This window comes from Ricinus communis, chromosome 9, assembly GCF_019578655.1.
Source record: "Ricinus communis isolate WT05 ecotype wild-type chromosome 9, ASM1957865v1, whole genome shotgun sequence".
In the NCBI taxonomy this organism is placed as follows: domain Eukaryota; kingdom Viridiplantae; phylum Streptophyta; class Magnoliopsida; order Malpighiales; family Euphorbiaceae; genus Ricinus; species Ricinus communis.
The window spans coordinates 23,400,807-23,416,593 of NC_063264.1; the positions used below are offsets into that span (position 1 = coordinate 23,400,807).

At 32.7% G+C, this 15,787-nt stretch overlaps 1 protein-coding gene across 1 annotated transcript; it reads right to left on the reverse strand.

Annotated features, from left to right (window-relative positions):
* Positions 1–8,069: 8,069 nt before the first annotated feature.
* Positions 8,070–8,945, reverse strand: LOC8282178 (ribosome-inactivating protein gelonin). Its single transcript, XM_048379755.1, has 2 exons — positions 8,914–8,945; positions 8,070–8,802 (listed from the first exon to the last, which is right to left on the reverse strand). Exons 1-2 carry the CDS (start codon positions 8,943–8,945, stop codon positions 8,070–8,072), a joined length of 765 nt encoding a protein of 254 aa, XP_048235712.1.
* Between the last annotated feature and the right edge of the window lie 6,842 nt (positions 8,946–15,787).

Consider the following 15,787-nt stretch of genomic DNA (forward strand, 5'->3'; position numbering starts at 1 on the left):
TTTCCCTGGTGATTTCCAAATAGAAACCATCGCTTTATTTGATACAGGAGCAGACCTCAACTGTATCAATTATGAGCTGGTTCTTAAAAGGCATCATCAAGAAACTAAAGAGAGGCTTACTTCAGCCAATAGTTCAAATATTAGGATTGCGGGAAAAACTGAAGCTGCAATTCTAAATAATAATATTGGTTTAAAAAATATTTTTATTCTTACAAAAGATCTTCAGCAAACAGTTATTTTGGGAACTCCTTTTATCAATTTAATTACTCCTTTTAAAGTAACTACTGCTGGTATTATTTTTAAAGCTAAAGATTCAAAGATTGTTTTTCCTTTTATAGAAAAACCTAAAAAGAGAAATCTCAATCTTATTAAAGCCCACTCAATTTATAATTTTGAGATAAATACTTTGATCAAAGGAAAACAAACCCAGCTTTTCCACTTGAAACAAGATATAGGTTTGAAAAGAATCCAAAATCAAATGCAAAATGATTTTGTCCAAAGAAAAATCTCTAATTTGCAAAAGAAGATTGAAAATGAAGTTTGTTCTGATCTTCCTAATGCTTTTTGGAGACGAAAATAACATATGGTAGATTTACCATATGAAAAATATTTTCTGATAAACAAATCCCTACCAAAGCAAGACCCCTCCAAATGAATGAAACCCTAGAAAGCCATTGTAGAATAAAAATAAAAGATTTAGAGCAAAAAGGTTTGATTACCAAATCTAGATCCCCCTGGTCATGTGCAGCTTTCTATGTCAACTAAAATAGTGATATAGAAAGAGGAACACCTAGGTTGGTGATTAATTACAAACTTTTGAATAAAGCCCTAAAGTGGATCAGATAACCCGATTCCCAGATGGAAAAGTAAAGCTTACATTCAACAGGAAATCAACCTTTTCTAGATTTTCTGATGATAATTCTTCAACATCGACTATAGATATTGGAAGGGTATCAAAAATATCTTCTATTATTTATGCTCCTTACAAAAAACCAACTCCATCTCAAACACTACCCAGATTTTCAACATCTGATATACCAAGCTCAAACAATATACTACAGAATGTTGATTACTAAAGCAATATCCCCAGACCAGTCTACAATGAACCAAAGAAAGAAGATGAGGATATAGAGATCGTCTCTACCCCCTCTTCACCATCACCATCTGCAATAACACAAAATCTAGAAGCAGAGATCAACATGATTTCAAAAGATTTTCAAATTGATAAAAAGCTTTTACATGAAGATTTCTATTCAAAGAAAAACCATTCTAAAAAACTTTGGTTTTTAAGAATTTTTTACAAGAAAAAGACAGTATTCAAGAAAGATACTCTCAATTTTGCATTCAAAATAAAGTCCAAATTAAATTTTTTGATTGGTTTCAAATTTATTGCAAAGAAAATAGTATTCTTTATCCTTTCAAAGAAAAGCTTATTAGTCGTGTCACTGTAAGAAACAAGGCTCCAGAGTGGAAGGTCGGAGAAAACCAAAGCATCCAGTCTGAACATCCTCCACTTAGGAAGATAGCTATTCCTTATGGAGAGAATGAAATAGAGGCTACACCTTACAAATTGGTAGGAGAAGATCTTGAAAAGAATGTCAAGAACATTGTTCAGCAGAACAATTTCTCGAATACCTATCTTAGCACAATAGGGAAGCAGCTTGTTAGGATAGAAAGCCAGATCCAAAAACCTCCTATAGTCTTCACCTCTCCAATCCCCAACACTGAACATCCAAAAGAGACAAGCCAGTCAGAAAAGCTCAAAAATCCAGTCTTCAAACCTTACCAAATCTCAAAGCCTAGCCAAGATCAATTTCAAAAGCAAACTGAGTTTGCTAGAGCAGTCAGAGAACAGATTAGCAAATTAGCAACTTCTGAGTCTTCTAAAAACCTAGTGCCAGATACTCCTCAAAGCAGTAGGAATATCAGTGCCATAGATCATTGTCCAATGCGATGAATCCAATGATTCAGAGCTTGAAAGTGTCACTGAAAAACCCTCCAACATCAACAGATTGGGATGGCAAGCCCCTAGATTGACCTGGCATACTCCTAGGAATACTACCCCAGATCTAGGAATAGAAAATAGGAACAATATCCTAACCCAATCTAGATTTAATGCCTCCTCCGTCTATGAATGGAATATAGATGGAATGTCAGAATACAATATTCTTGGTCTCCTACAACAGATGACCATGGCAGCCAATGCCTACAAAACCCAAAGCGGTACCTCTGTTAGAGCCATTGTCGAACTCCTCATAGCTGGATTTTCTGGCCAGCTTAAAGGATGGTGGGATTACCATCTCACATAAGCACAACAGCTCCAGATCCTAAGTGCCATCCAAACCACAATAGAAGGGACCCCAATCTTAGATAAACTAGGAAATCTGATTGAAGATGCTGTGTCAACCTTAATCCTAACGATTTTCCTCCACTTCATAGGAGACCCTTCTCTTCTGAAAGATAAGAATGCTGAGCTCCTTAGCAATCTAACCTGTAAAAAGCTTAGTAATTTCCAAGCCTACAAAGACACCTTCCTGACCAGAGTCATGCTTAGGGAAGATTCAAACCAAACTTTCTGGAAAGAGAAATTCTTAGCTGGTTTACCTAAGATTCTAGGTGAAAGAGTTAGGAATACCATAAGAGAAGCCCATAATGGCCAGATCTCTTATGGTATTCCTAACTCTTTCACCTAGAATCTTAGGTAAACCAGCTAAGAATTTCTCTTTCCAGAAAGGTTGGTTTGAATCTTCCCTAAGCATGACTTTTTCTCGGAACCCAGATGGCTCCTCATAGCTGGATTTTCTGGCCAGCTTAAAGGATGGTAGGATTACCATCTCACACAAGCACAACAGTCCAGATCCTAGGTGCCATCCAAACCACAATAGAAGGGACCCCCATCTTAGATGAACTAGGAAATCCGATTGAAGATGCTATGTCAACCTTAATCCTAACGATTTCCCTCCACTTCATAGGAGACCCTTCTCTTCTGAAAGATAAGAATGCTGAGCTACTTAGCAATCTAACCTGTAAAAAGCTTAGTAATTTCCAAGCCTACAAATACACCTTCCTAACCAGAGTCATGCTTAGGGAAGATTCAAACCAACCTTTCTGGAAAGAAAAATTCTTAGCTGGTTTACCTAAGATTCTAAGTGAAAGAGTTAGGAATACCAAAAGAGAAGCCCATAATGGCCAGATCCCTTATGGTATTCCTAACTCTTTCACCTAGAATATTAGGTAAACCAGCTAAGAATTTCTCTTTCTAGAAAGGTTGGTTTGAATCTTCCCTAAGCATGACTTTTTCTCGGAACCCAGATGGCTCCTCATAGCTGGATTTTCTGGCCATCTTAAAGGATGGTGGGATTACCATCTCACACAAGCACAACAGCTCTAGATCCTAGGTGCCATCCAAACCACAATAGAAGGGACCCCCATCTTAGATGAACTAGGAAATCCGATTGAAGATGCTATGTCAACCTTAATCCTAACGATTTCCCTCCACTTCATAGGAGACCTTTCTCTTCTGAAAGATAAGAATGCTGAGCTCCTTAGCAATCTAACCTGTAAAAAGCTTAGTAATTTCCAAGCCTACAAAGACACCTTCCTGACCAGAGTCATGCTTAAGGAAGATTCAAACCAACCTTTCTGGAAAGAAAAATTCTTAGCTGGTTTATCTAAGATTCTAAGTGAAAGAGTTAGGAATACCATAAGAAAAGCCCATAATGGCCAGATCCCTTATGGTATTCCTAACTCTTTCACCTAGAATCTTAGGTAAACCAGCTAAGAATTTCTCTTTCCAGAAAGGTTGGTTTGAATATTCTCTAAGCATGACTCTTTCCCAGAACCCAGATGGCTCCTCATAGCTGGATTTTCTGGCCAGCTTAAAAGATGGTGGGATTACCATCTCACACAAGCACAACAGCTCCAGATCCTAAGTGCCATCCAAACCACAATAGAAGGGACCCCCATCTTAGATGAACTAGGAAATCCGATTGAAGATGCTGTGTCAACCTTAATCCTAACGATTTCCCTCCACTTCATAGGAGACCCTTCTCTTCTGAAAGATAAGAATGATGAGCTCCTTAGCAATCTAACCTGTAAAAAGCTTAGTAATTTCCAAGCCTACAAAGACACCTTCCTGACCAGAGTCATGCTTAAGGAAGATTCAAACCAACCTTTCTGAAAAGAAAAATTCTTAGCTGGTTTACCTAAGATTCTAGGTGAAAGAGTTAGGAATACCATAAGAGAAGCCCATAATGGCTAGATCCCTTATGATTTCTACACTTATGGTGAGTTAGTGAGCCTTACCCAGAAGGAAGGGTTGAAGATATGCCATGACCTTAAACTCCAAAGACAACTCAAATGGGAAATGAAAAAGACTAGACAAGAACTCAATAGAAAGGCGTTTTCCCCCGCTTCTTCTATTCTGTTCAAACTTCTTTTTGCTCTGGGTATGTGTATGGTACTTTCACTTCAATCTATTACCAGATGGTGAAATTACACTTATCCGAAGATTCAAAGTAAAATGGTGGGACAAATTCAACCACCAGGACAAACTGTCCCTTAAAGCCGTTCAAAACTTCCTTACCAAAAATAGCTTCTTGCCTCCCCCTAAAGAACAAACAACGTTCTTGGCACAGAAGTCATTTCTCCTTCCAAAGCTTGCTGCTGCCCAGACAGAAGAAGATTTCCTACAACTAATAAAACAGTTGTCCGAAACAGCTTCTTCCAAAGGCAAATCCAAAGCATCATCATCGTCCTCTTCCAGTGCCAGTACTGCTGCATTTGATTTGGATGATTCAGCTGGAGACGATTGTTATGGGACATTCAAAATCTCATAAGGTTATCTCCTTGATAAAGCCCGTGGGTTGAAAACCGGAAACGGCAGCCCAAGGATCTTTGTAATGGGCTTAAAACCCATATCAAAAGCCCAAAGAGAAAAAGAAAAAGAAAAAGAAAAAGAAAAATATAAAGAAATAGAAAAAGAAAAAGAAATGAAAAGACAAAAGAAAAAGAAAAGTTAAAAAAGCAAAAGAATCTTTCAAAGTATGGCCGACAACTTTCTCAAAAGGTGGTTGCCATTATCACAAGACTCCAAAGACTTCAAAGACAAGTGGAAGACAACTGGAATCAATTCTACTCCACTAACAAAAGCATCCAAAGCCCGTGAAAGGTATCCAAAGCTCCGAGACCTCTATATATAGAGGAGACCTCCAAAGAAGAACCCAGAACTTGAAGTAGACAGTATAGAGAGATAAGCTCTTCTGTTATCTTGTTCTCATCAAAACGAAGAAATATAAGAGTGAAAAGAGTGAGTAGAGAGAGAGAGAGATCTTGTAACTCCTTTTGTAAGTCTATATTTTCTTCTGTTTCAAAGTTTTACAAAATTGTATGTTTGTTTAAAGCTTTCAAAGTTGTTTATCTGTCCATGTTCAAAGTCTGTTATTATTATTAATAAATCAATTCAAAGTTTATCTTCTTTATCTATCTTCTTCTTTCCCCATCATCAAGCGTATGCTCTGTGCTTGCCTCGTCTGAGGATCCTGCACACCAGAAACTTGTTGATCTTTATCTTCACTGCTTAATATTTTCTTCTGTTTCCTAAGGCCGGATGGAGATTGGCCCTCGAGTGCAAAGGCATAAGGGAGCTTGACTGCAAGACCCACCCGTCGAGCAGGGACGAAAGTCGACCTTAGTGATCCGACAGTGCCGAGTGGAAGGGCGGTCGATCAACGGATAAAAGTTACTCTAGGGATAACAGGTTGATCTTCCCCAAGAGCTCACATTGACGGGAAGGTTTGGCACCTCGATGTCGGCTCTTTGCCACATGTGGTTGTAGTATGTTCTAAGGGTTGGGCTGTTTGCCCATTAAAGCGGTACGTGAGCTGGGTTCAGAATGTCGTAAGACAGTTTGGTCCATATATCCGATGTGGGCGTTAGAGCATTGAGAGGACCTTTTCCTAGTACAAGAGGACCGGGAAGGACGCACCTCTGGTGTACTAGTTATCGTGCCCACGGTAAACGTTGGGTAGCCAAGTGCAGAGCGGATAACTGCTGAAAGTATCTAAGTAGTAAGCCCACCCCAAGATGAGTATATATATATATATATATATATATATATATATATATATTGTGACTTGATAGTTAGAGAAGTGGGCTGCGAGCCCTCGGCGCTTGAATTGGATCAAAGCCAAGAACTGAGGTCCAGGTGCCACTTCAGCACCTTTTTTATCTTTGAGAAGAGGGACTCCAAGACCCCCTATCATGGCATAGGAGGTGATTTCCTCTCTTACGATATATCTAGTAAGTCCGGGAATGAGCTATATATATATATATATATATATATATATATATCAAATACTTAAAATTCATGCTAATATTTTTAATAAAATTTAAATAAATATTAATTATTTATAAAAAATTAAAATGATAGTAAATAATTATTCTAGATGTTTTATTGTATTATTGTCTTTATCATCATAAAAAATACAAATTAGATACAATTAATATAATTGATATAATAGGTCATGTTGGTATTTAATAAATATTATATTGAGTGATTTGTACATTAAGTTACTAGCTGATATTTAATAGATTTTAAAAGAATTAATTACTAATTAAATATCAAACTTTACACTTTTTTATAATGTTATTCAATTATTTCAAAATTTTAAAATAAATATGTGTACTCTTAATTTATTTTCAAAAACACTTGCTGATAATTATTATTAAGATTTTACAATGAAAAAAATGACGTGGTAAATTAATTATGCTTACTAACATAAAAATTACACGGTTGATAAAAAATTTATTACATTTATATGTAAAATATGTCAAAGAATGCACACATGAGATTTTTAATGGTCATATTATTAATCTTGATGACACAAGGATTAGCGCAAGGAATTATGAGAACGTAACTCACAACCTTGACCAGTGGTATTGATTGTTTGCTTGATGATCAAGTAGGACAAGACATAAATCCATGCACGTAAGAGAGAAATCATGTTTTTTCAATTAATCTAAGCATAATACAAGCAAGAATGCAAACGTTTTAATGTTTGGGACGCAAGCCTAGGATAAACTAGTTTTGTTCATTCATAATTATTATTTTTTTAATAAACACAATCGACTTCTTGCATTATACTTTTTTACTGTAAAATTTTAAAGATTATTATCGAAAAATATTTTTAAAAATAAATTAAATAATGAGTATTTATTTTAAAATTTTAAAACAATTGAATAGAATAATTAAAAAGTGTAATATATATATATAGAGAGAGAGAGAGAGAGAGAGTTCATGATTTAATTTGTAATTAGACCTTAAAAGAATAGCTACTTACCGTAGATCAAGAGACAATAATGTATGAAAAAAATATAGGTATATATATATATAGAAACTTCTAAATGAAATAATTAAGAATTAAAATATTAATATAAAAAAAATTATTAATAGGAAAAAGTTAAGAATCATTTATAAATAGAAAGCATAATAAATAAAAAAATTTAAAAGTCTTTCTTAAAGTAGCAAATAGATAAATTTTCTTTGAAAAGATTTTTAAAATTTCCAAAAGATAAAAATAAAAAAAAAAAAAAAAATAATAGAAAATATTTTTAAAGTTTCTAAAACGTGTCTTAAGAGTTCCGGTATCCGCCAAAGCCTAATATATAGATGGGATTGCAGATGAAGACCAACTAAATAATTTATTGGTAAAACTCAGTGTTGGTTTGACATCAATCTTTCTGTCTTGTATTGTAAAATTAATATTGTATGTAGATTTGTCCAAAATTATATATATATATATATATACACACACGACCTTAATTTATTTCTTGTAAACTGTTACTCATTGGAACATTTGGGCATATACTAATCAAAAGGTGACATGGTCGAACACAAAATAGATTACTTATACACAATTTATCAAACTTATAAAACAAAGGGTGGTTTTATTCATCACTTTATTTCATTTTTGTTCTTTAGTGATCATACATAGAGAAATTTTTGGCAAATATATCCTTTGTTACTTCTGGACAACAAATAATTTGATGTCCTTCCATTGAAGTACCCATCAAACCGCTGATGACAGCTTCCTGATGAGATCTCCTTGGTATGGAAAAGGCCACAAGAGTCCCATCTTTGACTGCACAACTCCAACATTGGACACTTTCTCTGTGCTACAGTCTTCCTGTTGCAATTGTACTGGGAAAAGAAATTTATCGTTTACAGATGTCTGGATTGCAATGGAAATGACATAACAATTATCCTCTAGACTGAGCATGTCACATTTTGGATCAAGCCCTACGTTAAAATTGTCGAACAACATACCCTCAATGTATTGAAACCGCGCAGCCTCTGAAACCATTTGGATAATAACCAGAAGAGAAGGAGCAATATCTATTGTATTGTTGCTATGATAAGCGTAGAGTTTCGAGGCTGCATCATTTAATGGGTAGGTTCCCAATGTGGTATTCTCTCTATATGCTCCTTCAGCCTCCAAACTATCGTAACTACTACCAAATGGAAGTCTGGTTTTATATGTATTATCGAAAAGTGGAGATGCATAGATATTATCAGCAACGTCTTTAAAGAAGTAGGAATCTGTTTCGATACTGAACCCAACAATGTTTGCATTAGTTCCATCCAGAGCCAGCGTTGTGTAGTGACCCACTTTCTCAAGCACCGCCAGGACAAACCTGCTGTCGTCGTCCGCAGGCACTTGGGTCGGCAGCACTGGTATCGAATGGCTAACACTGCCACCTTCTGCTAACAACCCTCGTAATCCGTCGATAAAGTTAGTGTAGCTATATCGATCATAACTGTCTACGTAAAATGTCAAGCTGCGCTAGCTTGCTGTTGAGGGTAGAATTACCCTAGCCGATCCGAAGACAGTAATAGGAGTCCAGCAAATAAACCATGCTGCCATTAGAGTGAGAGCCCGAGCCATGTTGAAGAATTAAGAAGATATGGTCCTTGGCATCCGTAGTCATTCCCTTTCCCTTTTTATAAAGGAACCGATCCAGGCCCTTAGATATATTTTATTAATAAAATTTGTAAAATATTAAAATATTAGAAAAAACATCTAAAAAATTTAATTTATTGTTATCTTTTATGATATTATAGATAAATATTAAATATTAGAAATTATATTAAATATCTTTTATTAATTTAATTTTACAGTCAAAATAATAATAACGGTTGGATAAGTAACTAATTTATATTCAATTAAATATTAATTTATATTTTTTTACTATATAATTTACCCTTTTATCATTAACAATATTATATATATAAATATTGCACCTAATTATTATTTGATAATCATGAATGATAAACATCTGCCATACTTATTTATTCATGTGTAGCAGTCCCATGTGTTAAACGTATGCCACTAAAGGCAAAACATAATAATAAAAGTAGAAGCTTGCATGTCATGTTTTTCTCTGAATAATTTTAAAAAAATATTTTTATATATTGTGTTTACGTATTTAAAATTAAATTTTTATATTACTTTATAAAAAATTCGAGTCTTTATTCATAAAAAGAAAAAAAATAACTCTTTCGTTGCTTATAAATTTTTTATTTATTTATTAAAGGGCCAACAAGCTATGCACTATACAATAGGAGATAGTTATTTTTGTATACTTGCTATAAAGGCAGAAATACATATAGGGCGGATGAGAAAACTCGATCTCGAGACCTCTCACTTCCAAGAGCAAAACGCTATTACCACTTGAGCTGAACATTAAATATTAGTTACTTACAAGCTACCAGCTATGAAAGAGAAGATATATATACTAGCATCCGCTTCTATTATATAGATGAACACTTATTCGCCTTCTCTTAACATATAATATATATAAGGTTTCTTTTTATTTCACCCAATATTTCTTTTAATTCTTAAAAACACTTCATCTAATAATAATTAATATTGAATATTGTTAAAATCTATCACCGAGTTTATATATATATATATATATATATATATATATATATATATATATATAATTTTTTAATTTTATCATCTATAGATAAAATTAAAAGTAAAAAAATATACTAAAAACAATCCGTATCCATTATTTAAAACTATGTTCTTCTCAAGAAAAAAAAACTACTACCCCATATTTAAAATTTTAAATTACATTTCTAATTGATAAGGAAATAAATATTTATTTATTCAATTGGATTAATCCAAAAAGGATATATTTGTCTTTTTACAATCACATCTACACTTCTTTCATGTGCGCAAATTGAGATCTAAAGATGCATGTAAGAGAATTTGTTTCTTTGACTTTATAAAAGATTAGTGTATGATTATCTTATGTTCAAATTATTGTATGAATTGTGTTGTCTCACCTGTTGTTTTTTTATGTTTCTTTTTATTTATAGTATGGATAAAGAAGAATCCTCATAAAACCCTTATAAAATTATTATTTATTTATTTAAATTAACCAATATAGTAATTTATTAATTGATTTATTTTAAATTTTTTAACCAAATAATTGAATCAAAAAATTTTTTTAAAAAAATCTTGATCTTGTTAATGAAAAATCCATCGGTAAATTGAGAATATAAAACCTAGAAAAAAAGAAAAATGGTTTTGCCTTATTCGGTTCTTTAAGGATATAAATAAATTTAAAAAAACAAAAACTAAATTTCTAAAAGAACTTAAAATATATGAACTATAATTGGATACAAGAAACCATGAGAGCCATTTATGGATATGCCACCAAATTATTCTTTGACAATGATCTATGGTGGATACATACATTTAGCTTTTCAGGTCAGATTTTATCACTATTTTTTATATACTCAACTCATTAAAATATTCTTAAAATTAATTAATTATTTTATTTTATTTTAATTATATATGTAATTAATTTAATTTTTTTAATTTTAATAGAATTAATTAATTATTAAGCTAATTTAATTATAACCATATCATAATCCTAGACCTATAAGAATTGAAGTCAAAAGTTAGAAAATTTCTTTTGATACTTTTGATTTTATATTTATTTTTAAAATCTAATTATTCATTCAATTTGTAAAGTATATAAACACTTGAGTTGGCAAATAAAAATACTCATTAAATAGTTAAATTGTTTTAATAAAGTAAAAATCATACCTTATTAACTAGAAGATTTGGCCAAACATCAATAATTAAACTCTTGAAAATTTTATTAAAATTATTTATTATTATTTTTATAATATTTTAACCTATTTATAAGGTGGGCACTCGTCTGATTTGTAAAATAAAGTAAATTATAATTTGAATACAATAGGCTGAGGCATTAATAGTAATTTTCACCAAAATTTAAATTTTTTTGTTTTACAATTTAATCACTTTAATTAACGAGAAATTCACATATTATAAAAAAAACAACTAATAAAAATAATAATTAAAAAGAAACATATAATATGTTAATTTTTTATTAATAAAATAACTAAATTATAATTATAATTAAATAATTAAAATAAAATAAGTTACAATTTAACAAGAAACAAATATAAAATCAAGTGATTACTGTTATAATTACTTGTAAATGAAACAAGCAAAACTATGAACTAACCATTCTCAACAAAGTTAACCCAAGAAACAATAACAAGTTCTTATACCAACTACAGGGCTTATTACTTCAACAGCAAAAGATTTAGAAGAAGCTTTGAAATTAATCCAATAAAGTTTTGAATAATTTTTACTTGAACATCAAATGAGCCATCCTATGACAATATATTAATGAACCCAGAATTCTTTTTTATTTTTCTTTTAAAAAAAAACATAGAAAACCTGAAATATATTTGCAGAAACTCATTTCATATTCATTGATATTATAACTTAAAAATTGAATAATATATAGAAATTGGCTGAAAGCTTGTTCAAAGAGTGTGATTTTTCTATTTTGCTATATTTTTATTTACTAACAAAAGAAGTACATATTAGAAAAGAAAATCTCATTTCTTCTGTCTTTCTTTTGTTTTTTGAACACTGTAAATGTCTGATAGTTAAAAGATAATTGTTTTGGCATTGTCCTTATTTGTTCTTAATCAGTCCTCACCCCAACAATTCGTATGAGTTTCCAGCTTATTATAAGGGTTTGGATTATTGCTGTTTACCAGAAAAAACTGAAATGAGTATTCTGATTCATTAACTGAATGAGTTACAGAATACAAGAGCTCATATACCCTACTTAACTGAGTCAGATACCTGAAGGAATCTACTCTTAACTAATAAACAGTCAACAATTAGATAAAAATTACTGTGGCCAAATCCTGAACAACACCTTCAGTTCAATAGGCCTAGAATTGAAGAGCTAAATCTTGAACGGAGTCAATTTTCAAGAAGATTGGAGCTGAAATGAGCATTATAACTGTGGTCAACATTAGAATAATTTCAAGAAGTTTGGATATGTCAATCAAATTTCTTCTTGAGAAAACTCAGAAACATCTAACAGTTTTCCTTAAAAGCTAGTATTTTCGCAGTTGAACCTCTCCAAAACTCAAGTTCAGAACCTGATGCTACTTCTTAATGATCATATTTCCTCAAGGCCTGAAACCTCTGCTTATTGACCTTCACCCCATATCAGCTCAGACTTATGCTAAAATGGCTGGTATCAAAATTTTGTAATTCTGCTTTCACTTTAATGCTTCAACTTTTCATGATCATCAAGTGCAAAAAACTAGTCATATTCCTTGGATAGTGGACACTCATGCATTCCTGTCACTAACTGTTACGTGCAATTACCTGATGGCATGAAAGCACTGTTACTCCTCCTTTGATCCCTGACAATATGCTACTGATTCCTTCTCTTTCATTCAATCTAATACCAATTAACAGATTAAGAGCAACAAACAAGTTCTGTTTTTCTGTTTGTCAATGAATTCTGTCTAATCCAGGTCCTCTCACTGCGGATGACTATTGAACTGGCTAGACTTACATATGCACCTCAATTACTGAAAAACTTTCATCAAAGGATACTACATAATTTCAATTTCCTCTTTAAGCATGATAATGGGACTGAATTTCATCTTCTAGATATCTATGCTCTTAATGGCATCTTACATCAGACCACTTGTGTGTATGCTTCCCAACAGAATGAGAGAAAATATGAACATCTTTTGGATGTCGCCAGGGCTTCATTGTTTCAGGCTTCTACCTCTGCAATTTGGGGTGATGCTGTCCTGACAGCAACATACTTGATTAACAGAACACCCTCATCTTTACTCCAAAATATGTGTCTTATCAAAAAAAAGATTTCCATAAACCTCATTTATACTCACCTTTAAGAGAGTATTTGGTTGTTTATGTTTTTCTGCCAGCATTTCCTCTTTTAGGAAGAAATTTGATTCTAGGTCAAGAGATTGTACATTTCTAGTATATCCTGTGGGATATCTCTAGGGTTGTTCAGTTTATTGAAGATGTATTTCCTTATGCTACTTTTCCATTCCACTTCTGTCAGTTCAGATATCATAAACAGTCAATCTGTTCCTCATGTTCCTACCCTTCTCATATGATTCCCATACAGGACTTTCTTCAGTTTCTTTCACACATAATGATCATCCTACATTCACATTTCATTTAATCCATTGTCATCATCTCCTACTCATTCACCTTTTCAACTTGGAAAAAGTACAAGAAAATACTAGATTGCCAGAATATCTTAAAGACTATCAACATTCATTACTATCTAATTCTCAAACTAACTTCTATTCCACATCTCATCTCATTGCAAATCATGTTTCTTATTTTCAACTTTCTCCTGAATACAAACATTTTTTACTTGCTGTTGCATCTAATTTTGAACCAACAACTTTTTCACAAGCCATATAATATGACCATTGGAAAGTAGCAATGTAAGCTGATATTGATCCTTTGGAAGAGAATAAGACTTGGAAATTATTTCCTCTACCACAACGCAATAATGTTATTGGGTCTAAAATGGGTTTATAAAGTTAAATTCAATTGTGGAAGATCTTACCATTAAAAAAAAGGTATAAGGCTAGACTAGTAGCCAAGCACAGTAGTGTCAGGTTATTCTTAGCTTTAGCTGCTATTAAAAGTAGTTTTTGCCCAGGTAGATACAAATAATGCATTCCTCAATGGACGTCTCTCAGAAGATGCCTGTATGGAACTACCTGAAGGCTACCATAATTCAGGGGAGAATCAAAGTGAATCTGGTAGCAGGAAAGGGGCGAAAATAGTTTCAGGCTTCAAAACTCACCCTATGGATTAAAGCATATTTCTAAGTAATGAAATGCAAAATTTATTGAGTGTCTGTTGGCAAATGGATTAAATCAGTTCAAAGATGATTACTCATTGTTTGCAATAGTAAATGGAGATTTCATTGGTCTCTTAGTCTATGCAGATGATACTGTAATTGCATGATCAAGTAATGTAGTTGTGAGCAACTCAAAGAGACACTAAGATTCATATTTAAACTGAAAGATCTAGGAGACTTGAAGTATTTCATTGGACTAGAGATTGCCAGATCAAAAAATGGGAAGTTAATTATTGTATCTAAAATCCTAAACAGACCCGGTATCTGCTATGTTGTTCAAGAATTATCTCAGTTCATGGACAAGGCTACTCAAGTGCATTTTCTATGTACTGATTTCAGAGTCCTGACACTTGAAAACTGCTCCAGGACAAGGAATTTTATCTCTGCAAAGTCAAAGTTGCAAATTGAAGGCTTATAGTGACAGTGACTGAGCAGGCTGGGCTGAAACAAGGAGATCTTTGACAGGTTCTTGCATGTTTCTTGATGAATCATCAGTGAGCTGAAAATCAAAGAAACGAAGTCTTGTCTCCTGGAGCTCAGTAGAAGCAAAGTATAGAGCAATGTCTGGAACAGCTTGTGAAGTAACATGGATCATAATCAAGCTGTTGAGATTAATCATTCAATCTTTTCTGTTACTGTTGAGTAGAAGTACGTAATCATTTATCATTGAATATAATACTTCTATATATGCATACTCCTTTACAAACTTGATGAGCTGCACTCTACTGAAGCCATCAAGCTAATGGAAATGGGGCATAAAGATCAATGTGCATAGGACCTAATATCTGCATGTGGCTTTTGATAATCTTTCTTCTTCTTTTTTCTTTTTTTCCTTTTCTCTGCTATGTCCAATATACAAGGAGGAATCCAACAAAAGGGATTCTATCCAGCTGGGAATATCTTTATGAGATATTAATCATAATTGCCTTAGATGCATATAAGCTTCAAAAGCAAGAATTATTTAAAGGTCAGGATTTCAGATCAGATGGAAAGAAAAAAAATAATAAGAAGAAGGAAACTCCATTCAGTTCATCTTATCATATAGAGTTTTAAACAATTCTGGAGAAAGATATAAGACACAAGGCAGAATATATATATATATAATTCTGGCTAAATTATGAAGCATGCAAAACATGAAACATGCACTGTCTAAAACCATTCTTATCTTCAGTAACAATTAAACAAATATTATAAGGACCCCAATCATCACAATGAGGAGCTTAATTACTTTGTACCCCCTTAGAAAGATTTTAGATCAGATCCACCATCTAAAAGCTATGTGATTAGAGTTTCTATTCAGTTTTTCACCATTGAATATCAATTTACATTCATTTTAGGACTTTTCTAACTTTCTCAAATATACACTTTAGTTCTCATTTTACCCTTTAATCCCTTAACTAACTCTTAATTTCTTCACAATTATACCTTAGTCTAGCTCGGAATATCGTTCTTATGTTTGGTTGAAATCCATAAAAGAATTTTTTTCATTTGAAAAAGAGACACGAGAGATAAA

Bases quoted from the DNA above. Each gene is read 5' to 3' on its own strand.
- LOC8282178 (XM_048379755.1), bottom strand. From the start codon at position 8,945: ATGGCTCGGGCTCTCACTCTAATGGCAGCATG. The intron at 8,803-8,913 runs GTTTATTTGCTG...TGATCGATATAG, and splicing joins CTCACTCTAATGGCAGCATG to CTACACTAACTTTATCGACG.